We start from the raw sequence: 26,421 nt of genomic DNA, 5'->3' as shown, positions 1-26,421 counted from the left end.
TTTTTTTTTTTTTTTTTTTTTTTAAGATTTTATTTATTTGAGTTACAGAGAGAAGTCTTCTGTCTTCTAGTTCACTCCCCAAATGGCCACAGCTGGGCCGATCTATAGCCAGGAGCCAGGCAGGAGCTTCTGGGTCTCCCACGCGGTTGCAGGGGCCCAAGGACTTGGGCCATCTTCTACTGCTTTCCCAGGCCATAGCAGAGAGCTGGATCAGAAGAGGAGCAACCGGGACTAGAACAGCGCCCATATGTGATGCTGGCGCCACAGGCTGAGGATTAACCTACTGCGTCACAGCACCGCCCCCAACAAATGCGTGCTAAAAGTAAGGAGCGACCAGTTAGACTGGTAAACCAGTCCTTTTTTTTTCTTCTTACCCAGCCTCTTCAGCGGCCGCAGTAAAGGAGGTGGTTTGGAGAAAAAGCCAACAGTGAAGGTGGTGGAGTGTCTTTATCATTTAAATCATTCCTAAGGTCAGTCTTTAGTTCAGCTAACATTCTCTGCCCAGACCAACTTTGCATCCGAATAGGTTGGCACGGCTGGAATGTAACAAAGCCGAGTGTACCTAAAGATACCGGCGAGAGGCTCAGCGTGTCCTCAGCCGCCTCCGTCCTGTGTCCGCTCAAGCTGGGAACCAATAAAGTTGGGCTTGTTCAAAAGGGTCCTCGCCATCCAGGGGCTGTTGGATAAGCCTGCAAAACACGTCATCTAGAAACTCTTCCACGTTTTCAATTTTTCTCTTTCTCCCAGGTAGTTGTTTTTTTCTTCACACTCAGTATTTGTTTCCGTGAGGAGAATGGCGCGGGCTTTGCTGGGCGGGGCGCATCCGGGATGCGGCTGCGCAGGCGATCGCGGCGGGCAGCCTGAAGAAGGCCCCCTGTGCTCGTGGAGCGGAAGGTCTGGGCTCTGGCCTCAGAGACAGCCGCGATGAAACCTAGACCTGCGGGTTTCGTGGATAATAAGCTCAAGCACCGCGTTATCCAGGTGTGTATTCTGCCTAGCTCGGTCTTGCAGTGGTCTCCGGCCGCTGCCCTAGGGCGTCAGCTGGCCGGCGTGCCTACCCCACTTAGTCTCCTGCCCAACCAGGGTTTCGGCGTGGGTCTGTTGACAACTCCACTGCCTTCTCCGGTGGTACGGGGCCTTCTCGCTCTACCCTGGGGCGGAGTCGCCCTGCTCGGGTCTCCAGAATGATGTCTTAAGGGGAGTGGTGTGACTTAGGCTTTGAGCCACAGCCTTCTTACGTTCTTAAAATAGGACGGAAACATTCTTCAGACGCCCGCGTGTGCGAGCCCCTTTGTGGGGCTCATAAAGAAAAAGTTAATTTCCGCTCTCGAGGAGCCTGAGTCAGATTAGGAAGCACAGAAGGAAGTAACGGGTTGTGATTGTGTTAGATTCTTTTTATACGTTTTACGGTTATTTTTATCTATTTGGCACAGAGAGAGAGAGACAGACAGATGCATCTTCCATTCTGTACTTCACTCCCCAAGTCCTCAACGGCTAGAGTCTGGATAGGCCGAAGCGAGGAGCCAGGAACTCCATCCTAAGTCTCTTTGTGGGTAGCAGGTGCCAGGCCCAGGAACCATCTGATGCCTCCCTGGATGCGTTAGCAGGAAGCCGGGGGAAGCAGAACTGGCACCCTGGCGTGGGCCGCTGGTGTTACAGGTGGGATCCTAGCCCACTGTGCCACAATGGTGCTCCTGTGTTAGGTTCTTTACCAGTGGTTTCTCACTTTCAAATCCATCAACAGAAAGCAGTGTTTAATAACTCTTTTTAAAAAAAAGCAGCAGTTGTGTGGCAACTACCTTGGACTGGTAAAGTCAGGAAGCCGCCTGAGTTAAAACATGTGAAGAGATTTTTCTTCACATATTGTCCTTGCTTTTCTTTTAACACACCTGCTACTTTTCCACTCTTTGGGTCAGTCCCTTTCCCCTAACCTGTAGTGGTTAGAAGCGCCCTGAGTCTCAGTCCTCTGAACTTGCCTTATGTTCTCTCTCCTCCTACTCCTCCCTTATCTTCCATGCTTCTAGATGACCTCATCTGGTCTGAACCTTTAAGTACTACATATATCTCCACGACTCCTAAATTTATGTCTCCAGACCTGATTTTACTTTGAATTCAGGGTTGATGGATGCAGCTTCCAAGTTCACACTGTCTCTTGGGTGTTTCAGCCGTCTCCAGCTTCACCTGGCCAAACCAAACTTTTGATGTTTCCCCTCCAAACTCGTCCTTAGTGTCCTGTACGTCATCACTATTCATCCTGTTATTAAGAATCATGCTGTTTGCTTTTTCTCACATCCTGTATGCAGTCCATGAACAATCTGGTCGACTTTACCTTCAAAATACAATTCTTGGGGCCAGCATTGTGGTGTAGCAGGTAAAGCTGCCTGGGACAGTCACTCCATGTGGGCCCTGGGTTGTGTCCTGGCTGCTTCACTTCTCATCCGGCTCCCTGCTAATAGCCTGGGAAAAGCAGCGGAGGATGGCCCAAGTGCTTGGGCCCTTACCGCCCACGTGGAAGACCTAGATGAAGCTCCTGGGACCTGGCTTTGACCTGGTGCAGTGCTGGCCGTTGGGGCCATCTGGGGAGTGAACCAACAAATGGTTCTCTCTTCCCTTCTCTTAACTCTAACTCTCAAATAATTAAGTCTGACTGTTTTATTCTGCCTCTCTGGCTTTAAATAAAGTCATTACATATTCTGCTCTTTTGCCTTTTTTTTTTTTTTTTTAAGATTTATTTTATTTGAAAGACAGAGTTACAGAGAGAAGTAGAGCCAGAGGGAGAGAGGTCTTCTGTCTGCTGGTTCACTCCCCAAATGACCGAGTTGGCCAGAGCTGAGCTGATCCGAAGCCAGGACCCAGGAGCTGCTTCTGGGTCTCCCACATGGGTGCAGGGGCCCAAGAACTTCGGCCATCTTCTACTGCTTTCCTAAGCCATAGCAGAGAGCTGGATTGGAAGTAGAGCAGCTGGGACTTGAACCAGCATCCATATGGTATGCTGGCACTTTAGGCTGGAGCTTTAACCCACTGCGCCACAGTGCTGCCCCCCCCCCCCCCTTTAAAGATTTATTGATTTGTAAAGCAGAGTTACAAAGAGAGAAAGAGATCTTCCATCTGCTGGCTCACCCCCACCCCACCCCCCATAGCTGCAACAGCTGAGGTTGGGCCAGGCCAAAGCCAAAAGCCTGGCATTTCACCTGGGTCTTCCAAGCCAGTGGCAGGGCCCAAGAACTTGGGCCATCCTCCATTGTGTTCCCAGGCACATTAGCAGGGAAATGGATCGGAAGCTGAGCAGCTGGGACTCCAACCAGCCCTCTTAAGGGATTCTGACATCCCAGATGGCCACTTAACCCACACCACAATGCCTATCCTCATAGCTTTCACTTTGGGTCATTATAAAAAGTAATAGATTTTTGTGGTTTAAGATAAAAGGGACAGAGAAGATCGTAATATAAAGAGAATGAATTCCTCTTATCTATACTTCTCCAATAGTAATCAAGGAGAGTTTCTGTTACAACTTTTAAAAAATTTTTAAAACTTTTTAATTTTTTAAACTTTTAAAAAAGTGTGTATAAACTTTTTTTAAAAATCACAGACTTCATTTGTTCTTCTGCTTGCTTTTTTCACTTAGCAGTTCTTTTTACACATCTTGCCACAATTCATAACCTTCAACTCTTTTCAAGTAATATATTAGGTATCTTGCTGCATAGCAGTCATGCTAAAATTTAGCAGATTAAAGTAGATTTCTTCCTGTTGTCATCAAGGGGCATTTTGACTTGTAGCAAGTATAAGATATACATTTGGTATATAAAATACAATTGGCATATTTTAAAATTAACTGTAGAGGGCTAGCATTGTGGCACAGTGGATCAAACTGCTTGTAATGCTGGCATCCCATATCCGAGCACTGATTCAACTTCTGGATGCTCTGCTTCCCTTCAGCTGCCTGCTGGTGTGCCTCGGGAAGCAGCAAAAGGTGACTCACGTGTTTGGGCCCCTGCTACCCATGTGGGGAGATGAGGATAAAGTTGCTAGTTCCTAGCTCCTGGCTTCATCCCGGCCCAACCCTGCCTGTTGCAGACATTGAGTAGTGAACCAGTGGATGAAACATCTCTGTCTGTCATTGTCTTTCAAATAAATAAGTATTTTTTAAGCTTTATTTGAAAGGCAGAGATACTGAGAGAAGGAGACAGAGAGGGAGAATCTTCCATCATTTGTTTACTCCCCAAATGGCTACAGTGGCCAGGGTGGGCCATGCTGAAGCCAAGAGCCAGGAGGTTCCTCCAGGTCTCCTGTCACAAGCAAGTAAGGCCTCGTTTACACTTCCTTACCTGTAAAATGAGGATAGTGGTATCTCCCTGAGTGTTGAAAGAAATAATGTGTGAGGCCGGCGCCGCGGCTCACTAGGCTAATCCTCCGCCTAGCGGCGCCGGCACACCGGGTTCTAGTCCCGGTCGGGGCGCCGGATTCTGTCCCGGTTGCCCCTCTTCCAGGCCAGCCCTCTGCTGTGGCCAGGGAGTGCAGTGGAGGATGGCCCAGGTGCTTGGGCCCTGCACCCCATGGGAGACCAGGAAAAGCACCTGGCTCCTGGCTCCTGCCATCGGATCAGCGCGGTGCGCCGGCCGCAGCGCGCCGGCCGCGGCGGCCATTGGAGAGTGAACCAACGGCAAAGGAAGACCTTTCTCTCTGTCTCTCTCTCTCACTGTCCACTCTGCCTGTCAAAAAAAAAAAAAAAAAAAAAAAAAAGAAATAATGTGTGAAAGGCTCCTAAGCAAGTGCCTAGCACAGAGGTTCCCAAACTTTTTGGTTCACAGGACCCTTAGTTTCTCAGTTTTTTCATGGTATTCCTAGTCCAAATGCAGTATCTGATAGGTCTGCTTGCTAAGTAGTTAGGTTCAGGCAGCTTCATAAGTAATTGTTCCAGATAACTTAGTAGCTGTTTGAAAAGTAAATACAGAAATCAATGGAAAATTTATAAATTTGTATTTCATCCATTAATAATTATACTTAGTTACTAATGGGATTTGTACACCTGTGGAGCACTTTGTAAATCCTCAGACTGTAGAATCAAATTGTAGCTTGCCACTCTGATTTCTTATTCTACATTGATTTCTGCATGATACTTGCTTTTTATCACAACAGTCTCTGAAAACCTACTTTTGCAAAGATATGACATAATCAAAAAAGATTTAATGGTGAAACTGAATTACATCAAGCTAGTAGTTCCTGCAGTGTCTGGCAGATGTCAAATGTCACTCTGTTCTCTCCATTATAGTGTACCATGGTACACTGGTTATTTTACTGCTGTGTTCTGGGAATGTTTGGGAAGCTAGGATATAGGAAGCCCTCACTATCCTACAGCTATTCTTGTTAATGTTGTTGCTATTATTATTATTATTGCATTTTCATGGTGATTAATAGTGTTAATGAAATTCTGATTTCAGATGTGACAGTTATTTGGTGATTTTTATTATGTTTCTGGTATGCTTTATTAATGAAAAGTTTACATTAAAGCAGAGTATGCTTGAATGTTTCTCTTTTTTGTTGTTGTTGTTTAAAGCCACTAAGCTTGAGATACTTAGTATTTTATATTTGTCACATATTCTGTTTTAGTACCTCACCAGTAACAGATGTGGCAAATATGTGGACACTGAAGTCTTAGCATCTGATCTGCAAAGAATGTACAGGTAAAGAACTGTGGTTTCCAAATTACTGCTTTTTATCTGCCCTTGATTTTTCTTTTAAAAGATTTTTCTTATTTGCAAGGCAGAGTTATGTGTGGGGCAGGGAAATAGCAGAGAGAGAGAGAGAGAGAAATCTTCCAACCTCAGGTTCACTCCCAGAATAGCCACATCTGCCAGTGCTAGTGCAGGCCAAAGCCAGAAGCCCAGAATTTCATCTTGGTCTCCCACATGGGTGGCATGAGCCCAAATGCTTGGGCCATTTTCCACTGCTTTCCCAGGTACTTTAGCAGGAGCTGAATCAGAAGCAGAACAATTGGGACTTAAACTGGTGATCATATGGGATGCTGGCCTTGTAGGTGGGGGTGTAATTCACTGTATTACAACACTGGCCCTTCCTGTGCCTTTTTAAAAGTTTCCATCCTGCTTAAAATTCCAGTTGATATCAACAGCTGCTGACTTCAGTTGACTTGGAACTCAGTTTAGGTATACTGTATTTACCAAGCACCTGTTATATGTAACAAGCTCTCTGTTTTACTATGAGGAATGGCTACTTCTTATCTTAAGTACTTCACAGTCTGGTCAGGAGATAGATGAGCTATTATTTACTTTCCTGCTTCCTTAAATTTTTAAATATCAGGTTAAGCCGCAGCCTAGGATATAGGTACTCGATATGAGCACCAGTTCAAATTCGAGCTGCTCCACTTCTGATCCAGCTCCTTGCTAATGTGCCTTGGAAGGCAGCAGAAGATGGCCGCGTACTTAGGTCCTTGCACCCACATGGGAGACCCTGATGGAGGCTCCTGGCTTTAGCCTAGCCCCAGCTGTTGTGGCCATTTAGGGAGTGAACCAGCAAATGTAAGATATATTCATTCTCTCTCTCTCTCTCTCCTCCCATCTCTTCTCTGTAACTATGTCTTTTAAATAAATAAATAAAAATCTTAAAAAAGAGAGAAAGATCTACTATTTGATTGATATGAATGGCTTGAATCACAAAACATTTTCACTGGGGTGACTAGGCAACAGCGGGATTGGTTTCTTAGGACGTTTCTTTCCTTGGCCTGAAGGTGGCTGTCTTCTCTTTGTCTTTAAACCTTTTTTCCTCTATGTACATGTCAGTGTCCTAATCTCTGTAAGCACACCTATCTATGAGTTATATTGGCCTAGAGCCCTCCCTATGACCTCATTTTACCTTAATGACCTCTAAAGCTCCTGTTTCCCAATAGAGTTATTTTCTAAGGGTCTGGGGATGAAGACTTAAGCACCTGAGTTTGAAGGAGATACAGTGCAGTCCATCTCATGCTGTCCTCTGGCTCACCCAAAATTCATGTCCTTCTTACATGCAGATACTTTCCTTCCATTCCTGTAACCCCAAAAGTCTGAACTCATTTCAGCAGCAACTCTGAGTTCCAAATTTCATTGAGCCCTCATCCAGGTCAGGTATGGGTGAGACTCAAGGTATGATTCAACCTGTGGCATAACTCCCCTCCAGCTGTGAACCTGTGAAACCAGATAACAAGTTGTCTGCTTCCGAAGGACAGGCATATATAGATGTGCTATTCCAAATGGGAGGATTTGGAAAGACAAAAGTCTGGGCACAAGCAAGTTCATAGCCTAGCAGAGAAAATTCCATTTGACTTTAAGGCTGGAAAATAATCTTCTTTGGCTTGATGCTCTGTGCTCAGGGCTCTGTAGGGTAGAAGCCCTGTCCTCTGCAACCAAGGAGGAGACAGTGCAGCTCCTGGACCTGTGCCCTCTGGGCCTGTGGTGGCAATTGCAACCATGCTGACTTCAGAGCCTCCTTCAGGATCACGTTTTCCCTTTTCTTAAAGGATAATGCACGTTTATACCTTAATAGTTCTATTGACCTTATCCTATAGAGTTCTATAATTCCAACAGCTTCCTTATTTTTGTCCCATCTCCTTCAGACCAAGTTAGCAGTTTCCTGTTGCTATCACCCCATCTTTCCCCCCCTGGCTTCTGCTCAGAGAACTGATTAGATTTGCAAGTCATTCACTTGTGATCTCTTTGGTAAGTTATCGTCCAGCCACTGTTATGGATAACCCGAGAATTTTCCAAACCCTCTAGTTCTGTTTCCTTTTTGCTTGACAATTCCTCCTTGATTTTTCCTACTACATAACCACAATGGCACCTAAATTATCTTTTTAAACATTATTTATTTATTCATTTTATGTTTTTGAAAGGCAGAGTGACAGAGAGAGAGAGAGAGATCTATCTGTTCATTTATTCCCAAATGTCAGGAACAGCTGGGACTGAGCTTGGCCAAAGCCAGGAGCTGGGAAATCAATCTGGGTCTCCCATTGTGGGTGTTAGGAGCCCAGTTTTTGGAGCCACTGTCCCCAGATTTGCATTGGCAGGAAGCTAGAGTCGGGAATTGGAACTAGGTCTTAAACCCAGGGACTTCAATGTGGGAAGGGGGTCTGCCAACTGACAGCTTAACTCCTAGGCCAAACACCTGTCTCTCACTTGAATTTAATAATAAGGGAACAAGTTAAATCGAGGGACCTGCATTGTGGTGCAGTAGATTGAGCTGCCTGCCACCTATAATGCTGGCATCCTGTATCAGAGTACCAGTGTGAGTCCTGGCTGCTCTGCCTCCAATCCAGCTCCCTCCTAATGCACCTGGGAAAGCAGTGGAAGATGGCTCAAGGACTTGGACTCCTGCCACCCATGTGGGAGATCCAGAAGGAATTTCAGGTTCTTGGCTTCAGTCTGGTCCAGCCCTGGTCATTGCAGCCATTTGGGGAGTTAAACAGCAGATGTAAGTGCGATCACGGTCGATTATGCGTGTGCTGTCTTTCTGTCACTGGGCCTTTCGAATAAATAAAATAAATCTTGGGGGGAAAAAAAGGTACCTAGATTGTATGTCATTTTATAAATCAGCTGACCCATACCTTTCTGAAATGTCAATGTCACATACACAAAAGGTAGAGATATGCTATAAATTAAAGGAGTAGGGGCCGGTCCTGTCGCGTAGTGGGTAAGCATCTCATGTGGGCGCTGGTTCTAGTCCCGGCTGCTCCTCTTCCGATCCAGCTCTCTGCTATGGCCTGGGAAAGCAGAGAAAGATGGCCCAAGTCCTCTGGCTCCTGGCTTTGGATTGGCACAGCTCCAGACATGGCGGCCAACTGGGGAATGAGTCAGACCTCTATCTGTCTCTCCTCTCTCTGTGTAACTCTTTCAAATAAATAAATAAATCTTTAAAAAAAAAAAAAAGGAGTCTAAGAGACATGACAACCAAGTAAATACATGAATCTTAACTAGGTTCCAGATTAAAAGAAAAATAGATCTAAGCATTTTGGGGGAATTGAGATAGTTTAATATGGATTATGTATTAAATAATATTTTATCCATATTAAATTTCCTGTGTGTGCTAATTGTGCAGTGGGTGTGTGGGTACCTTTTTTTTTTGTTGTTAAGATTTATTTATTTATTCAAAAGGCAGAGTTACAGGAGAGGGAGAGAGAGCTTTATCTGCTGGTTTATTTCCCACATGGCTACAATGACCATCTGCTGATTCATTTTCTAAATGACTGAGCCATGCTGAGGCCAGGAGCCTAAAAATCCCATCCAGGTCTTCCGCATGGGTGACAGGAGCCCAAGCACTGGGGCCATTTGCTGCTTTCTCAGGTGTATTAGCAGGGGGTTAGATGAAAGTGGAGCTGCTGGGGTGTGAAGTGGTGTTCATGTGGGATCCCTGCATTGCATGCAGTGGCTTAACCAACTGTGCCACAACATGGGTTCTTAGATACCTATGTTTTGTTTTGTTTTGTTTTGTTTTGTTTTTCCACAGAGAAACACTTGAAAATATTTGAGGTGAAGTGTCTGTAACTTATTTTCAATTGATTCTGCCCCCAAAACTTCACATAGGCTTGGGAAAATGAGAAAAATCAAGGGAAATCATAATAGTGAAAGTATAAATGTAGAATTTATTTGAAAATAGATGTATGGCCTGTGTGACTGTAGTGGCCATAATTAATATTAAATAGTCATGCCAATGTTTATAATATTTAGAGTGAGCTTAATGGAAAACTATTGTTCTTGTTACTCTTTTCAGTATAGACTACGGGCGAAGAAAAAAAAATGCTTTTAGGATTCAGGTGGAAAAAGGTGAGTCTTTAATTGCTGTAGTTGACTTTTCGGTAAAGTTATATATAAATGGACTGTTTTAGTTCATGGTATTTTTCTTTTCCTTTCAGCCTTTAACATAATTGGCAATGAGAAGGAATTTAAGAATCTGACAGAATTAGAAGATGAACATAGAGCAAAAAGAGCAAGACGGGATGAAGAGGATAAGGAGTAAGTATTGCAACATGGGGATTTCTCCCTACAGCTTGTACCTAGTCACTTTACATTCCTACTCATAACCCTCTCTGGGCTCTTGCTTGTCAGCAGGACCTGGCGTAGTACTTCCTGACCTTCTTACTTCTCCAGATCTTTCCTTCAGCCATATTCAATGCCTACTGTTTCCCAGAGGTAAAATTCTTTCTTCCATGAGTGGTTTTCTGTTGCTAGAGTGTTCATTTTCCTTTCATAAACTCCCACTCAGCTTTCAAGGGCCAGTTGAAATGCTAATTGCCTTTGTTAGGCCTTCTTAGACCCTTTTTTTTTTTTTTCTTAGTTCCAGTTCCAAGTCTTAGACATTTATTTAATCCTTTTTTTTTTTTTTTTTTTTTTTTTTGACAGGCAGAGTGGACAGTGAGAGAGAGAGACAGAGAGAAAGGTCTTCCTTTGCCGTTGGTTCACCCTCCAATGGCCGCCGCTGCAGCCGGCGCACCGCGCTGATCCGATGGCAGGAGCCAGGAGCCAGGTGCTTTTCCTGGTCTCCCATGGGGTGCAGGGCCCAAGCACCTGGGCCATCCTCCACTGCACTCCCTGGCCATAGCAGAGAGCTGGCCTGGAAGAGGGGCAACTGGGACAGAATCCGGCGCCCCGACCGGGACTAGAACCCGGTGTGCCGGCGCCGCAAGGCGGAGGATTAGCCTATTGAGCCACGGCGCCGGCCTATTTAATCCTTAAGATATGGCATTGAAATTATTTGCTTGTTTGTATTACCAACAGAATTGTCTCATTATCTTTTTCTCTGCCCTAATATAACACCAGATATGTGAAAAGGTACAAATTAGTTTTGTTTTCTAAGGAATAGTACTGGGATGGGCCTAGCAGTGCTCTTAGTTAAGCTGCTGCTTGGAATGCCACATCCCATATCAAAGTGCCTTCTCCAGTCCTGGCCAGGTTGTTTCAATCCAGCTTCCTGGAAATGCTCTTCGGAGGTAGTAGCTCAGGTAGTTGGGCCCCTACCACCCATGTGGAGGACCTGATGGCATTCCTAGCCCCTGGATTAAGCCTAGCGCAGGCCTGGCTATTATGGTCATTTGGGGGAGTAAACAGTATATAATTTGTTCAGTTTTAACATATGTATCTCCTTATTCAACTCACCAAAGACAAGATGCTCAACATTTCCAATAACCCCAGAAGTTTTCCTGTACCCTTTGTAATGCATTTCTTTCCCCCACCGCATTTCCAAGCAGCCTCTGGTTTGTTTTCTGTTGCTGTTTGTTTGAGTTTTATATAAATGGAGTCATGTAGTATATACTTTTAAAATCTGGATGCATTATGGTTTTGAGATTTGTATGTACTAGTAGTCCAGTGCATTTTATTGGTGAGTCTGATGGCCAAGCCACAATATTTTAGCCATTTATGGCAGAGAGACAAAAAGTTTTGTTCTACTACAAATAAAGGTGCTGTGAACATTTGTGTCTGGGTTTTTGTTTTTGTTCTTGTTTTTTGAAAAGATTTATTTATTTATTTATTTGAAAATCAGAGCCAGAGAGAGAAAGGGGGAGATGCTGAGAGAGAAAGAGATCTTCCACCCGCTGGTTTGCTCCCCAAGTGGCAGCAGTGGACAAGGCTGGGCCAGGCTTAAGCCAGGAGTCAGGAGCTTCTTCCCAGTCTTTCATGTGGGTACAGGTGCCCAAGCACTTGGGCCATCCTTCACTGCTTTCCCAGGCACATTAGCAGGGAGCTGGATCAAAAGTAAAGCAGTGGAGATGCAAACCATATGGGATGCTGGCATCTCTGGCAGTGGCTTTACCTACCATGCCATAATGCTGAGTCTCCCAGGTTTTCGTTTATATAGTGTTTTCATTTCTGTTGGTAAATACTTAGAAATGAAATATACTTGGATCAAATGTTAGATGCATATTTAACTTTAGAAGAAATTGCCAAAAAAGTTAATTTGCCCACATTGCCTAAGTGTACTGTTTTGCTTTCATGCTAGCAATTGTGAGAATCCCACTTGGTCCACTTTTTGCCATATTTTCTTTTTTTTTTTTTTTTAAAGATTTATTTGTTTATTTGAAAGTCAAATTACATAGAGAGAGAAGGAGAAGCAGAGAAGAGAGAGAGAGGTCTTCCATCCTCTGGTTTATTCCCCACTTGGGCGCAACAGCCGGAGCTGCGGTCATCTGAAGCCAGGAGCTTCTTCCGGGTCTCCCACATGGGTATAGGGGCCCAAGGGCTTGGAGCATCTTCTACTTTCCCAGGCCACAGCAGAGAGCTGGTTTGGAAGTGGAGCAGGGACTTGAACCGGCGCCTATATGGGATGCCAGCACTGCAGTCAACGGCTTTACCCACTATGCCACAGAACCAGCCTCCCCCATATTTTTTTTAAAAAAGATTTATTTATTTATTTGAAAGTCAGAGTTAACACAGAGAGAGCGGAGGCAGAGAGAGAGAGGTCTTCTATCCGATGGGTCACTCCCCAGATGGCCGCAGGGGCTGGAGCTGCGCTGATCCACAGCCAGGAGCCTCCTTCAGGTCTCCCACGCGGTTGCAGGGGCCCAATGACTTGGGCCATTTCTTCTGCTTTCCCAGGCTATAGCAGAGAGCTGGGTGGGAAAAGGAGCATCAGGGACTAGAACCTGCGCCCATATGGGATGCCAGCGCTTCAGGCCAGGGCATTAACCCACTGTGCCACAGCGCTGGCCCTGCCGTATTTTCTTTTTTCTTTTTCTTTTTCTCTTTCTTTCTTTCTTTCTTTCTTTCTTTTTTTTTTTTTTTTTTTTACAGGCAGAGTAGACAGTGAGAGAGAGAGAGAGAGAGAGAAAGGTCTTCCTTTTGCCGTTGGTTCACCCTCCAATGGCTGCCGCGGCCGGCATGCTGCAGCCAGCGCACCGTGCTGATCTGAAGGCAGGAGCCAGGTGCTTTTCCTGGTCTCCCATGGGGTGCAGGGCCCAAGCACTTGGGCCATTCTCCACTGCACTCCCGGGCCACAGCAGAGAGCTGGCCTGGAAGAGGGGCAACCGGGACAGAATCTGGCATCCCAACCGGGACTAGAACCCGGTGTGCCGGCGCCGCAAGGCGGAGGATTAGCCTAGTGAGCCGCGGCGCCGGCTGCCATATTTTCTTTAATTTTACACTCTCACTGTAACTAGGATGCTTGCTGCAGCCTGTTTTTTTGTTTGTTTGTTTGTTTTTTTAAATTAATTCATTTGAAAGGCATAGTTATAGAGAGGCAGAGGCAGACAGAGAAAGAGAGGTCTTCTGTCTGCTGGTTTACTCCCCAAATGGCTGCAGTGGCCAGAGCTGGGCCTATCCAAAGCCAGGAGCCAGGAGCTTCTTCCCGGTCTCCCACATGGGTGCCGGGGCCCAAGGACTTGGGTGATCTTCTGCTGTTTTCCCAGTGCTCTGTGTCAGATTGAGGAATGTTCCTAATAGTCCTAGGTACTTGAGAGTTTTTATCGTAAACAATTATTACTTAAATGCTTTTCTGCATCTGTTGAAAATCTTTCTCTCACTTTTCCTCATTAATCTGTTAATTTGGTGAATTATAGTGATTTTCAGTGTTAAGGCAGTGTTGCATTCCTGTGATGCACCCTACTTGATCCTGATGTATTATCCTTTTTATTTATTGTTGGATTCAGTTTGTTATCATGGTACAGTGAAATAGGCTACTCCAAATATATTTCTTTGACACATTTACAGTTGCCTTTTTAGAGAAACTGCAGACCTCAGCAGACACAGGATTACTTGTAAAACCCTGTCCTTTTGTAAAGCAAATTTGTTAGTATTAAATTTAATTATAATTTTATAGATTTACATTTAATTAATTTAAATATTATAAATTTATATTGGTATTAATTTATAGTAACAATATTAGTAAGTAGTGAATGCAGTCACAGGCTTTTCTATCTCATACCCCCCTTTCTGCCTAGGAAAAACCTTTTTAAATGGAAAAAGATATGGGGGCTCTGATTCCAGAATGTGAGATATATATGTCCACAGGTGGCTGTTTCCTGGGGGGTGGGGGTGGGATGGGGGAGATATGCCCAGAGGTGACTGTGTTTCCTGGCAGGCCGATGTGCATAACGAGACAACCCTTGCTCACTGTGAACTTCCTCCCCTCTGGCCTTCCATAGCCTTTGCCAGTTCACTGCCTCCCAGAATCCCATGCCCTTATCTTTCTGTTTAGCTCTAAGTCTGTAAGGTGCAGACACCTTCCACCTTTGAGTCTCATACTGAATGTGTGTGGATCCTATATGGAATTCATATTAGCTTGGAGTCTTCTTTTTATGAAGAATTTTGGTAAATTTTACTTTTGCTAGATCATGAAAAAGTAGAATTGAAATAAATTTATTATCGCAAAATATTTTTTTGAAATATATGCATAGTTTTTCATAAATATTTTCCATGAAGTTTTCAAGAGCTCTGCTATATGCCTTCTCTGTATATAATTTTCTTCTTATGTCAGTTTTGGTAAATTGTAATCTTAAGGAAATTTGTCCATTCATCTAAGGTGTGGGATTTGCCAGCATTACCCATTTACAATATTCTCTTGTTCTCTTCTTATCTCTGTAGGATCTGTGGTGATAGCTAGCTTCTTTATGTTCTTTATATCTGAATGTTTTTCATTAGAATTTACCATTTTTAATTTCTTAACTGGTTGCCTAGTCATGGAAATCTGATTATTTCTATCTAGTTTTCAGTATTGGATAATAAATAACCTTTTAGTTTACATAGTTTTGTACACATCTCATGTTTTATGTTAAATTCCTGATATAGAATTGGAGGTCAAAGAGAATCATTTTTTATTTATTTATTTTTTTTAAGATCCTTCTCTCTATGTGTAACTTTACCTTTCAAATAAATAAATAAACAAATCTTTTTTTTAGCACAAGCAGAGGGCCGGCGCCGCGGCTCACTAGGCTAATCCTCCGCCTTGCGGCGCCGGCACACCAGGTTCTAGTCCCAGTCGGGGCGCCGGATTCTGTCCCGGTTGCCCCTCTTCCAGGCCAGCTCTCTGCTGTGGCCCGGGAGTGCAGTGGAGGATGGCCCAAGTGCTTGGGCCCTGCACCCCATGGGAGACCAGGATAAGTACCTGGCTCTTGCCATCGGATCAGCGCGGTGCGCCGGCCACAGCGCGCCGGCCACGGTGGCCATTGGAGGGTGAACCAACGGCAAAGGAAGACCTTTCTCTCCCTCCCTCTCTCTCTCTCTCTCTCTCTCTCACTGTCCACTCTGCCTGTCAAAAAAAAAAAAAAAAAAAAGACAAGCAGAGGTAGAGAAAGGGGTCTTCCATCCATTGGTTCATTCCCCAAATGGCTGCAAGGGCTGGAGCTGGGCTTATCTGAAGCCAGGAGCTTCTTCTGGGCCTCCCACATGAGTACAGGGGCCCAAGGACTTGGGCCATCCTCCACTGCTTTCTCAGGCCATAGCAGAGAGCTGGATCTGAAGTGGAGCATCCCATATGGGATGCTGGTGCTGCAGGCCACAGCTTTACCCGCTATGCCACAGTATTGGCCCCAAAAGTTCTTTTTTTATTTAAATATTTTCTAACAAGTCATACTAGCAGAGTCTCCTGGTTACTAAGATTTCTTAGACACTCCCTTTCGTTTATAATGAGCTTGGGCCACATTCTCAGCTTGTAGTTAATGGAATTTATGCTCTTTTGGACATGTTATCAGAAAATTTCTTTGCTCCTTCATTCCTCTTCAATAGGCTTGGAGAAGTTACATTTGATAACATGACTTGGTCACGTTGAGTTTCTAAATTTGTTCCTTTTTATTTGACAGGCAGAGTTAGACAGTGAGAGAGAAAGGTCTTCCTTCCGTTGGTTCACCCCCCAAGTGGCTGCTACGGCCAGCGCTGCAGCAATCCGAAGCCAGGAGCCAGGTGCTTCTCCTGGTCACCCATGCGGGTGCAGGGCCCAAGGACCTGAGCTATCCTCCACTGCCTTCCCGGGCCACAGCAGAGAGATAGGCTGGAAGAGGAGCAACTAGGACAGAATCCGGTGTCCCAACCGGGACTAGAACCCAGAGTACCAGCGCCACAGGCAGAAGATTAGCCTAGTGAGCCGCGGCGTGGGCCATAAATTTGTTCCTTAAAGTGCTTAATTATAGCTAGCTGAAATATTTCCTCTACCTGAGTCTGGGTGTGATGGAAATTTGTATTTTACTATTATGTATTACTAGGACAAAGGTAGGCATAATTTATTAAGCTTTTACTATGTTGTAGGAGTTTTGTAAATATTCATTTAATCCTTTAGTAACTCTTTAAGATAGACATTATTTATTATGTCCATTTTATAGAAAAGAAAGCTGACACCCAGAGATATAAAATATGAGGTTTTCAGAACATTCATGAAAAGTGGTTATTGTGAAAAAGTTGTGCATAGATTTTTAAAAAACATTTTTTGCACCAGAGTAAACTTTATCTTTATTTCCATTTTTCCATGGACTTTTTGAAGTTCCCTCATGGACACCGATAACTGGTTAAGCTGGTTTTGAAGTCTCATTTCTCTGATTTTGAACTTGGAATCTTTACTCCCATAATATTTTACCTTGGTATATTTACTTGTTTGGAGTAATTTTTTTAGGATGTGAGAGTAAAACCTTTCAAACATTTTTCCCTCTTTTTGCTGAGGTATACTGAAAGCTATTCAGATGATGATTCAGATATGGAAGATTACACAGATTTACAGGTAAGCAGCATTTAATGGGCCAGCCTCTATTTATTTATTTTTAATCATTATGATCCCTCTTTAGAAAAAAAGTCAATATGGAATAGAATGAGAAATGCTGGGCATCTTACAAATGAGGACTTGTTGTGTACAGTGTTGATGTTGGATTAGTTATCCTTTTAGTATTTGTGTTGGTGTCAGTTATACAAGAAAAATGGGAAGAAGAAAAAACCAGAAAGTAGGGCAGACAGGAGTGGTAAGGGGAATTAATAGTAAAAATATAGACAAGGATATATGAGAGAGGTTTCCCAAAAGCTGATGAAAAATATGTGTCATGAAAGAACTGTGCAGTGATTTAAAAAGCTTATTCATTTGAAAGACAGAATGAGCAAGATCTTCCTTCTGTCTGCTGGTTCCCCCCCAGAGATCCTCAACAGGAGCCAGGAGCCAGAAACTCAGTCCTGATTGTTCGTGTCAGTGGAAGGAACTTGAACCATCATCTTTGTTTCCCGGTGTATTTCAGGGAGCTCGATCTGAAGTGGAGTAGTGGGAACTTGAATTGGCACTCCAATATCAATACCAATAAGGGATGCCAACATCCCAAGAAGTGGCTTAACTCACTGTTTCACAATACCTACCCCCAGTTTTTTTGTGCAAAAATAAGCTTTTCTTTTAATTCCGTTCTCCACAAACTTTTTGAAGTTTGCTTCAAACTTCAAATGCTGGCATTCCTGAGGCATAATTAGAAGGGAGTATGGGGTCATATGCTGTATTATTTAGTGTGCTCTATTTTTTCCCTTGATAAATCAGTTTTGCTTTTATTGATATGTTGACAATGATACTATTATCTTTTTTTTTAAACATTTATTTATTTATTTGAAATTCAGGTTACACAGATAGAGAAGGAGAGGCAGAGAGAGAGAGAGGTCTTCCATCCAATGGTTCACTCCCCAGTTGGCCGCAACTGCTGGAGCTTCACTGATCTGGAGCCAGGAGCCAGGAGCAGAGAGCTTCTTCCAGGTCTCCATGTGGAGCAGCTGTGGCTCAAACTGGCAACCATATGGGATGCTGGCACTGCAGGTGGCGACTTTACCTGTTACACCACAGTGCCAGCCCAATACTGTTACCTTTTTTTTTTTTTTAAGATTTTATTTGTTTATTTGAGAGGTAGAGTTATAGACAGTGAGAGGGAGAGAGAGAGAGAAAGGTCTTCCCTCCGTTAGTTCACTCCCCATATGGCCGCAAAGGCTGGAGCTACGCGATCCAAAGCCAGGAGCCAGGTGCTTCTTCTGGGTCTCCCACATGGGTGCAGGGGCCCGAGGACTTGGGCCATCTTCTACTACTTTCCCAGGCCACAGCAGAGAGCTGGTTTGGAAGTGGAGCAGGACTTGAACTGGTGCCTATAAGGGATGCCAGCACTGTAGGCAGCGGCTTTACCCACTATGCCACAGCGCCGGCCCTGTCATATTTTCTTTAATTTTACACTCTCACTGTAATTAAGATGCTTGCTGCAGCCTGTTTTTTTTTTTTTTTTTTTTTTAAGATTTATTTTATTTATTTGAAAGAGTTACAAAGAGAGGTAGAGACAGAGAGAGGTCTTCCATCCGCTGGTTCACTCCCCAATTGGCCACAATGTCCGGAGCTTTGCCGATCCGAAGCCAGGAGCCAGGAGCTTCCTCCGGGTCTCCCACGTGGTGCAGGGGCCCAAGGACTTGGGCCATCTTCTGCTTTCCCAGGCCATAGCAGAGAGCTGAATTGGAAGAGGAGCAACTGGGACTCGAACCAATGGGATGCCGGTGCTTCAGGCCAGGGCGTTAACCTGCTGAGCCACAGTGCCGGCCCCCTATTTTTTTTTTTTTTTAATTAATTTATTTGAAAGGCATAGTTACAGAGACGCAGAGGCAGAGAGAGAGAAAGAGAGGTCTTCTGTCTGTTGGTTTACTCTCCAAATGGCCATAGTGGCCGAAGCTGGGCCGATCCAAAGCCAGGAGCCAGGTGCTTCTTCCTGGTCTCCCACGTGGTTGCAAGGGCCCAAGCACTGGCCATCTTCTACCGCTTACCCAGGCCACAGCAGAGAGCTGGATTGGAAGAGGAGCAGCCGGGACTAGAACCGTCACCCATATGGGATACTGGTGGAGAATGAACCAACTGCACTATGGTGCCGGCCCCCTTTGAATTATGGAGTAATAGTGACTCACTACCAGATTTTTTTTTTAAGATTTACTTATTTATTTCAAAGGCAGACTTACAGAGGGGCAGATGCAGAGAGAGAGAGAGAGAGAGAGAGAGAGAGAGAGAGAGTCTTCCATCTGCTGGTTCACTCACTAGATGGCAACACTGCCAGAGCTGGGCTGATCAGAAGCCAGGAGCTTTCTCCATGTCTCCATGTGGGTGCAGGAGCCAAACACTTGGGCCATCTTTTGCTGCATTCTCAGGCCAATAGCAGAGAGCTGGATTGGAAGTGGAGCAGCTGGGACTGGAACCAGTGTACATATGAGATGCTGGCAATGCAGGTAGCGGCTTTACTGCTACACCACGGCGCCAACCCCTACCAGATCATTTTTAAGCTTTCTTCTGTTATATTTTTAAAAAGTGACTATGCTCATTTGATTTTATTTAATCACCAACTATGAATTGGCCCGCTCTTTAACTTGGAGTCATTGTAACGAGTACCATCTTTTTGAATACTTGGATGTGGATCATCTTATTGTGGGCATCTTTTCTGATTGTTTCTTTTTGAATAAGAGAAATTGTTGGAAGCAAAATGTAGGCAACATAATGGTATAGGTGTTGCAGCTCTCATGACTGCCTATTGAATCGTGTTCCAATCATGTTTCTGCCAGTCAGCAAATCACATGAACAGTTCCCTGCTCTCTTTGTATCGGAAAGGAAATCCTGATTCTGTTTCAAATGTTCTCGAGACGGAGCAAAGAGAAACCACTGCTTCAGCACCACGGATAACTTCCAAAACAGGCTCCATTCCTTTGAAGACCCCTGCCAGAGAGTCTGAGGGAGGACTGTTTATTGAAAAAACCCATGGTGGAAAGAAAGACCATTTTTTCTTGGACCTTTCAAATAAGAAAAGTAATCATAAGAAGCCATTATCTGAGATACAGGTATTTTTGTAGTGTAATTTTAGTAACCCTGTGTAGTTGGAGTACATTACAACCTTTTCATTAACTATCATATGAAACAGATACTTTGGAAAAGACAGTGGATCTTTGAAATGCAGTCACTCCCACCATCATTTTCATCCTAGTCTAAAAGCCTCTACACTTTCATTTCATTCTGTTGAAATAGCCTTCCTGTTGGAGTCTTTGTCCACTCCTTCCTCTAGTTTTCTCTTCACAGAGACCTCTTTTACAGGTTAAGTCAGGTCACTCTGTCTTTTTAAAACCCTCAGTGGCTTCATTCAGTTTCAGATCTGAAGATCTTGCAGTGGCCATTAAAGCCCTTTGTGATTGGATGTCCTATTGCCTCTTACATCCTACCTCCTACAGACCCCACCCCCACACCTCTTTGCTTCAGCCACAGTGGCCTCTTAATGTTTCTGATGCACAGCCAGCACTCTTTCCTTTGGGGCATTAGCACTTGGACTTTCAGTCTGGAATGCTTCTCCAGATTCCAGTGGCTTACTCTAAAACTTCCTCACATCTCTTTCCCTTTGTAATCTTTGCAGAGATTTCCTGACTTGGAAAATAGCACATTATTAGATAGTCTCTGTTTTCTTACCATTATTTTTTCAAGCACTTAGTGTGTAATTGTTTACTTGGGCTTTTTTTTTTTTTTTTCAATTTGTCTCCCTCTGCTAAAACGTACGTTGTACATGAGCAAGGATTGTGCTTTTTATAAAAATATATTTTTGGTTAAAATATGTCTGATGCATAGTGGTCATCTGTTACTTTAACAAGCAATGCCTGATGAACTTCCTGAGGTACACTTACTAGAGAAGAAACAATTGGGGATATATTATAGAGAGCTGATCATTTTTAGGAAGAAATGAGAATTGCTGTTCCAACAGCAACGTGGGTTATTTTCAATTCAAGATAATACCTTGAGTGGTCCTACATACATGGATATGCTATGGAAATATCTATTGGGTCAAATAGTATAAACTATTAAATGAATTTCACGTGTTTCTTTTTTTTCCTTTCTTTTTAAGTTTGATGACTAGAATATATAAAATTATCTAACATGAAATTACTTAGGTTGTATTTCTCCTGGACACTGCTGCCCTAATTAATTTCCGAGAACTAAACCCTCAGGTCTGGCAGAGCCTTTCCCCTTTCAAAATCAATGGGCCTTTCCACAAATGTTTGCTTGAGTCACCCATCTATGGAGAACATTTGTTACGATTGGCTAGAACTTGGCTGTTACGCTGATTTAATCTTATCTTTCAGCTCATGAATTATGACATATCAGATAAATACCACCTCTATGAAATATCAACTGTTTGGATTTAATGAGAAATAAATGATGAGTGTTAATAACCTAGATTGATGGGCTAACAATTGGAGAGCACCAACCAGACAAAAAATCATTCATATACAAGGGACGTTATGGTGGGCTATCCTGCTATTGCAAACTCAGTATTCCGGGAATGTGAGGAAGAGATTAAATGTAACCTGGAGATTTGGAAAAAGGAAGGTTCAAATGTTGGGAATCAAACCGAACTTCAAGGCTGTGGGGAAGAGGGCATCTCCTGCAGATAGCATTCTTGAGCAAAGAGGCTGGGAATAGATAACAAAAGTGAAAGTGTTCAGGCAGGAATGGATTTAAATTTTATAATGCCTATTTAAAAAATGTGTTGGCATTATAATTTTAAGCTTAGCATATTTAAATTTATTTTCTTTTCAGGATTCAAAAGACTCTTCTCTTCTGGAGAGAGATAAAAAAAGGAAAGGCAGGCTAAAGAGCAAAGGAAGCAAAAAGAAGAAAAAATATCTTCAGGAAGTAGACAGAAAAATAGAAGCTGTCCTCCAAAAGAAAGGTGACATGCAGAGTGTTGGGTTGGCAGAGGCCTTGTTTGTTTTGGGTGGATCACTCTTTTGCAAGCTGTTTTGCTAGAAGAACTTTATTTGTACAGAAGTGTTTATTGGGAATTTTTTCTGTATCTAATGGATTTGTGCTTACTTAAGGATCATTAAATATAATTATGAGCTTTTATTGAATCATCCATTTCTTTTACCTCCTTTTTTGTTCACCAGCCAAATCTAGGAAGCTGGAATTGCAGAACTCTACTGTGAAGTTTGAAGATGTTGGAGGCAATGATGCAACATTAAAAGTTTGTCCAGATTCAGAATTTTACCTCTAATATGTATATTGCTACTCAGCTATGCAAACAAAGCCTGCCTCTCTCTCTCTCTCTCTCTTTCTTTCTTTCTTTCTTTCTTTCTTTCTTTCTTTCTTTCTTTCTTTCTTTCTTTCTTTCTTTCTTTCTTTCTTTCTTTCTTTCTTCTTTTCTTTTCTTTTCTTTTCTTTTCTTTCTTTTCTTTCTTTTCTTTCTTTTCTTTCTTTTCTTTCTTTTCTTTCTTTTCTTTCTTTTCTTTCTTTTCTTTCTTTTCTTTCTTTTCTTTCTTTTCTTTCTTTCTTTCCAGGCAGAGTTAAGACAGTGAGAGAGAGAGAGACAGAGAGAAAGGTCTTCCTTTTGCCGTTGGTTCACCCCCAAAGTGGCCGCTATGGCTTGTGTGTTGCGGCTGGCGTGATGCGCTGATCCAAAGCACTTGGGCCATCCTCCACTGCCCTCCCGGGCCACAACAGAGAGCTGGATTGGAAGAGGAGCAACCAGGACTAGAACCTTGTGTGCCGGCGCCATAGGTGGAGGATTAGCCTAGTGAGCCGTGGCGCTGGCCAATGCCTATTTGAATTGAGTGTAGAAAAGGAGACTAGAAACTAGTGAGGTGGGCAGACTTGAGCCGTGCCCTGTAGGGTGTTTAATCACGTGAATTCATCACTTTATACCTGCTTTATAAGTAATATTGTTTTTTTTTTAAGATTTATTTATTTATTTGAAAGTCAGATAGAGAAAGGAAGAGACCATAATTTTCCATCTACTGTTCACTCCCCAGGGCTGGGCCAGGTTGAGGCCAGGCACTAGGAGCTTCTTCTCAGTCTCCCATGTGAGTGCAGGGGCCATCTTCTGCTGGAGCTGGAACAGAAGTGGAGCAGCTGGGTCTTGAACCAGTGCCCACATGGGATGCTGGTGTTGTGGGCAGTGGCTTCATCTGCTACACCACAGTGGGGGGCCCCAGTAACATTGTTTTTATAAAACTGTTAAAAATAGCTACTGTTTTTGTATCTACTCTATTCCAGTTACCTTGCTAATTACTTTGCATTGTATATAAGGTAGATATTATAATAGGTTAGAAAATGGAAGCTCACAAAGGTTATTGGGGAAGTCGCCCAGTAGATACCAGAGTCTAGGATTCAAATTCAGGTCCAGGTTTATAGTCTGTACTCTACTGTGTTTTGCTGCTCCAAAGAATAGCACATTTCATTCTACTTTGGTTTGGTCTTAAGCTGTGAAGGATGTCTTAACACTTTCCTTTCTTCCCTACTAGGAAGTCTGCAAGATGCTCATACACATGCGGCACCCGGAGGTGTACCACCACCTGGGCGTCGTGCCCCCGCGTGGAGTGCTCCTTCACGGGCCGCCTGGCTGTGGGAAGACACTGCTGGCACATGCAATTGCAGGGGTGAGTCTTGGTGACAGGCTATGTTTGTTGTTACTATTTGTTTTTGCTTTTGCTTTTTTGGCAGTTTAAACCAGACCCGGCATCTCAGAAGGAGAATATTATCTTTGAGAAGACTTCTTTATTTGTTTCTTTCGTGCTATTTGTTAATTTTTTTAAAAGACTTTAAATTTATTTGAGAAGTAGAGTTACAGGCAGAGAGAGGGAGAGACAGAGAGAAAGGTCTACCATCTGCTGGTTCACTCCTCAAATGGCCGCAGAGCTGGCCTGATCCTAATTCAGGAGCCTAGAGCTTCTTTTGAGTCTCCCACATGGGTGCAGGGGCCCAAGGACTTCAGCCATCTTCTGCTTTCCCAGGCGATAGCAGGGAGCTGGATCAAACGAGGAGCAGCTGGGACTTGAACTGGCACCCATATGGGATGCCGGTGCTGCAAGCAGAGGCTTAGCCTACTCCATCACAGTGCTTGCCCCAATTTTTGAATTATTTGTATATGTACAATTATTGTTTGTGTTATATATGTAAATGGGAAGTAATATATTTCTGTAAACAGCCCCTTTGTAAAAAGTCTGTTTTTTTTTTTTTTTAAGATTTATTTATTTATTTGAAAGAGTTATGCAGAGAGAGGAGAGGCAGAGAGAGAGAGAGAGAGAGAGAGAGAGAGGTCTTCCATCCGCTGGTTCACTCCCCAATTTCCGCAATGGCCGGAGCTGAGCCTATCCAAAGCCAGGAGCCAGGAGTTTCTTCGGGGTCTCTCATGTGGGTGCAGGGGCCCAAGCACTTGGGCCATCTTCTACTGCTTTCCCAGGCCATCGCAGAGAGGTGGATCAAAAGAGGAGCAGCCAGGACTAGAACCGGTGTCCATATGGGATGCTGATGCTTCAGGCCAGGATGTTAACCCGCTGTGCCTCAGTGCAAGCCCCAGAAGTCTGCGTTTTAGTTACTTTTCTTTCCCTTAAAACCAGAGGTTCTTACAGCAATAAGTACTAAAACTCAGGATACTATTGTTCAGAAGGCAAAATTTATTCAAGATAGCCATCGTCATGTTCTTACACTTATTTTGTTAAAATATCTTTTCTAAATAATAATAATTGATACCTACTTGGGGAAATAAGAAATTAACAATCTTATTTTAGCCCTGTCGTATTTTTCAGAAACTGTATTGGGTCTAAAATGCAAACTAAGTATAATTTCAGTTTGAAGAGTTATGTACTATCCCAATTAGAAACAGATCAGTGTTCTGTGAAAGAAAATTATTTGTAAAGGGGAACTTGATTGGTTAGCCTCATTCTTGTTGCATAAATGTGTTGTGTGATGGCTTCATGTTAGTCATAGGAATGTGAGTAGCACAATGCTAGTTTTAGTATGAGAGTGACATTAAACAGTTAAATAAATACATAGTGACAATTATAATAAGTAAAATAAGTGCACAGTGCTGTGTAGTATGTTAGGATACCCAAGTTAGTGTTAGGGTCATACTGATAGGGAAGTGAAATTTCAAGATGGCTTGAAGAGTGGGGATTAGCCAGACTTCTTGCTATTTGTATTGATGCAACAGCAATAGTTTCTCTTCCTTTTCTTGAAGGATTTAAATAATTGGCTACCCTTGATTATAGGTAGAGAAATGCTTACAAGGTATGTATTAAAAAATGCTGCCTACCAGATGAGTGACAGAATTGTTTGGCTTGACCCCAAGTAGGGGATGACATACCTCTTGAGATTCAAGACTCCATTCTGCAGAGGTAACAATGAGATGGTGACATCTGTAAAGTAAAAGCAGACACAAAGTGTTCAGTTAATGTATTTTTCTAAAGTCATAGATGTTTTTAAGATAGTGTTTTTTTTGGACGAACACAAAAGCATGAAATTTTTCTGCAAGTTGCTTATTCTAAAAATTTCATTTTGAGAAGACTGAATAAGGAAAAAGGAAAGTTAAAACTTGATTTGGACATTCTTTTCTGTGTTTGTGCTCAGGAACTTAACTTGCCTATTCTGAAAGTGGCGGCCCCAGAGGTTGTGTCTGGCGTGTCTGGAGAGTCCGAGCAGAAGCTAAGGGAGCTGTTCACACAAGCCGTGGTGAGTCAGCCAGGAACAGGCGGGAGTCATGTGGTAGGAGCCTCTTTTAGAGGTGTCACCCCATTTACTGGCCACTCTTTATAAACAGTAATTTGCTCCATATGATGCCTAAATACGTGAATTTATTTAATGATACAAACTGTTGGGTCAGTTATCTGTTTCATCTGAAATCAAACATAAATGTAATTGATGAGAAGTTCTTGGTTATCATATCCAGTGCATAGTTATTCTTTGATAATATATTATCCTTGTGATATTTTCAATCACTTTTACTTTCCTAAACTTAGGTTTGACCAAACAACTTGCAAGCAACCTGATAATTGTTCACATTTAGGATTATATTATAAAAACAACTGCAAAAATAATAGGATAAACTATTTGCATAATTGAAGCTGTGAAAAGAAAATTCTATTATCAGAAAAGATAGATTTGATTGTATTCTAATTAAAATTTTTAAAAAATTTTTGTTCATGTATTAGAGAGCTCCTTTCTGCTAGTTCACTCCCCAAGTGCCCACAGTGACTAAGACTGGGCCACACTGAACCAGGGAGTTGGAAACTCAATCTGGATCTCCCATATGGATGTAAAGAACTCAATTACATGAGCTATCACCTCTGCCTCCCAGGGTCTACATAAACAGGACACTGGAATTGACTTTCAGAACTGGGACTTGAACCCAAATACTCTAATGTAGGATATAGCATCTTAACTTCTAGCCCAAGTACCTGCTCTTAATTGTAATTTGTGTTGTTTAAATTTGGTTGTTTGAGACAGGAATATGATGTTTCTATCCAATTAAAGTTTTATCTTTAGGTGCAGGAGAAGTCGTGCAGTGTGTTAAGCCACTGCTTGGAGCACCCAAATCCCATAGTTTAGTTTGAGTCCTGGATGCTTCACATTCCATCCAGCTTCCTGCTGGTACATACTGGGAAGCAGCATTAAATTATAAAAGCAGCTGTAAAAATAAAATTATAAGGGACCAGCACTGTGGCGTAGCAG

General features: G+C 43.1%; 2 protein-coding genes across 17 annotated transcripts in view; one reads left to right on the top strand and one right to left on the bottom strand.

Moving 5' to 3' along the window:
* The window catches only part of CNIH4 (cornichon family member 4), a 34,488-nt gene extending 33,867 nt beyond the window's left edge, over positions 1–621 (bottom strand). Inside the window, exon 1 of the mRNA XM_008268358.4 lies at positions 375–621. The gene's annotated coding sequence lies outside the window, so the exon portion shown is untranslated. The remainder of the gene's footprint in view (positions 1–374) is intronic.
* A 206-nt stretch (positions 622–827) lies between these two features.
* NVL (nuclear VCP like) overlaps positions 828–26,421 on the top strand; it is a 110,634-nt gene continuing 85,040 nt past the window's right edge. For 7 of the 16 annotated variants that reach the window (XR_011381469.1, XM_051820594.2, XM_070055375.1 and 4 more), the window contains exons 1-10: positions 828–981; positions 5,608–5,681; positions 9,754–9,806; positions 9,896–9,995; positions 16,620–16,677; positions 19,500–19,772; positions 21,514–21,646; positions 21,864–21,940; positions 23,217–23,351; positions 25,321–25,422. Coding sequence is in view for 15 of the 16 variants with exons in the window: in XM_051820594.2 (XP_051676554.1) it covers positions 925–981; positions 5,608–5,681; positions 9,754–9,806; positions 9,896–9,995; positions 16,620–16,677; positions 19,500–19,772; positions 21,514–21,646; positions 21,864–21,940; positions 23,217–23,351; positions 25,321–25,422 (1,062 nt within the window). In the remaining variant the exon portion in view is untranslated. Of the gene's footprint in view, positions 982–5,607; positions 5,682–9,753; positions 9,807–9,895; positions 9,996–10,088; positions 10,173–12,716; positions 14,882–15,769; positions 16,678–19,499; positions 19,773–21,513; positions 21,647–21,863; positions 21,941–23,216; positions 23,352–25,320; positions 25,423–26,421 lie in introns of those variants that run through there. The other 9 variants (XM_070055378.1, XM_070055376.1, XM_008268361.4 and 6 more) reach the window with 6 other exon arrangements.

Source organism: Oryctolagus cuniculus, chromosome 13 (genome assembly GCF_964237555.1).
Source record: "Oryctolagus cuniculus chromosome 13, mOryCun1.1, whole genome shotgun sequence".
Classification (NCBI taxonomy): domain Eukaryota; kingdom Metazoa; phylum Chordata; class Mammalia; order Lagomorpha; family Leporidae; genus Oryctolagus; species Oryctolagus cuniculus.
Note: the sequence above shows the minus strand (reverse complement) of the source record. Positions and strands in the feature narration are given on the sequence as shown.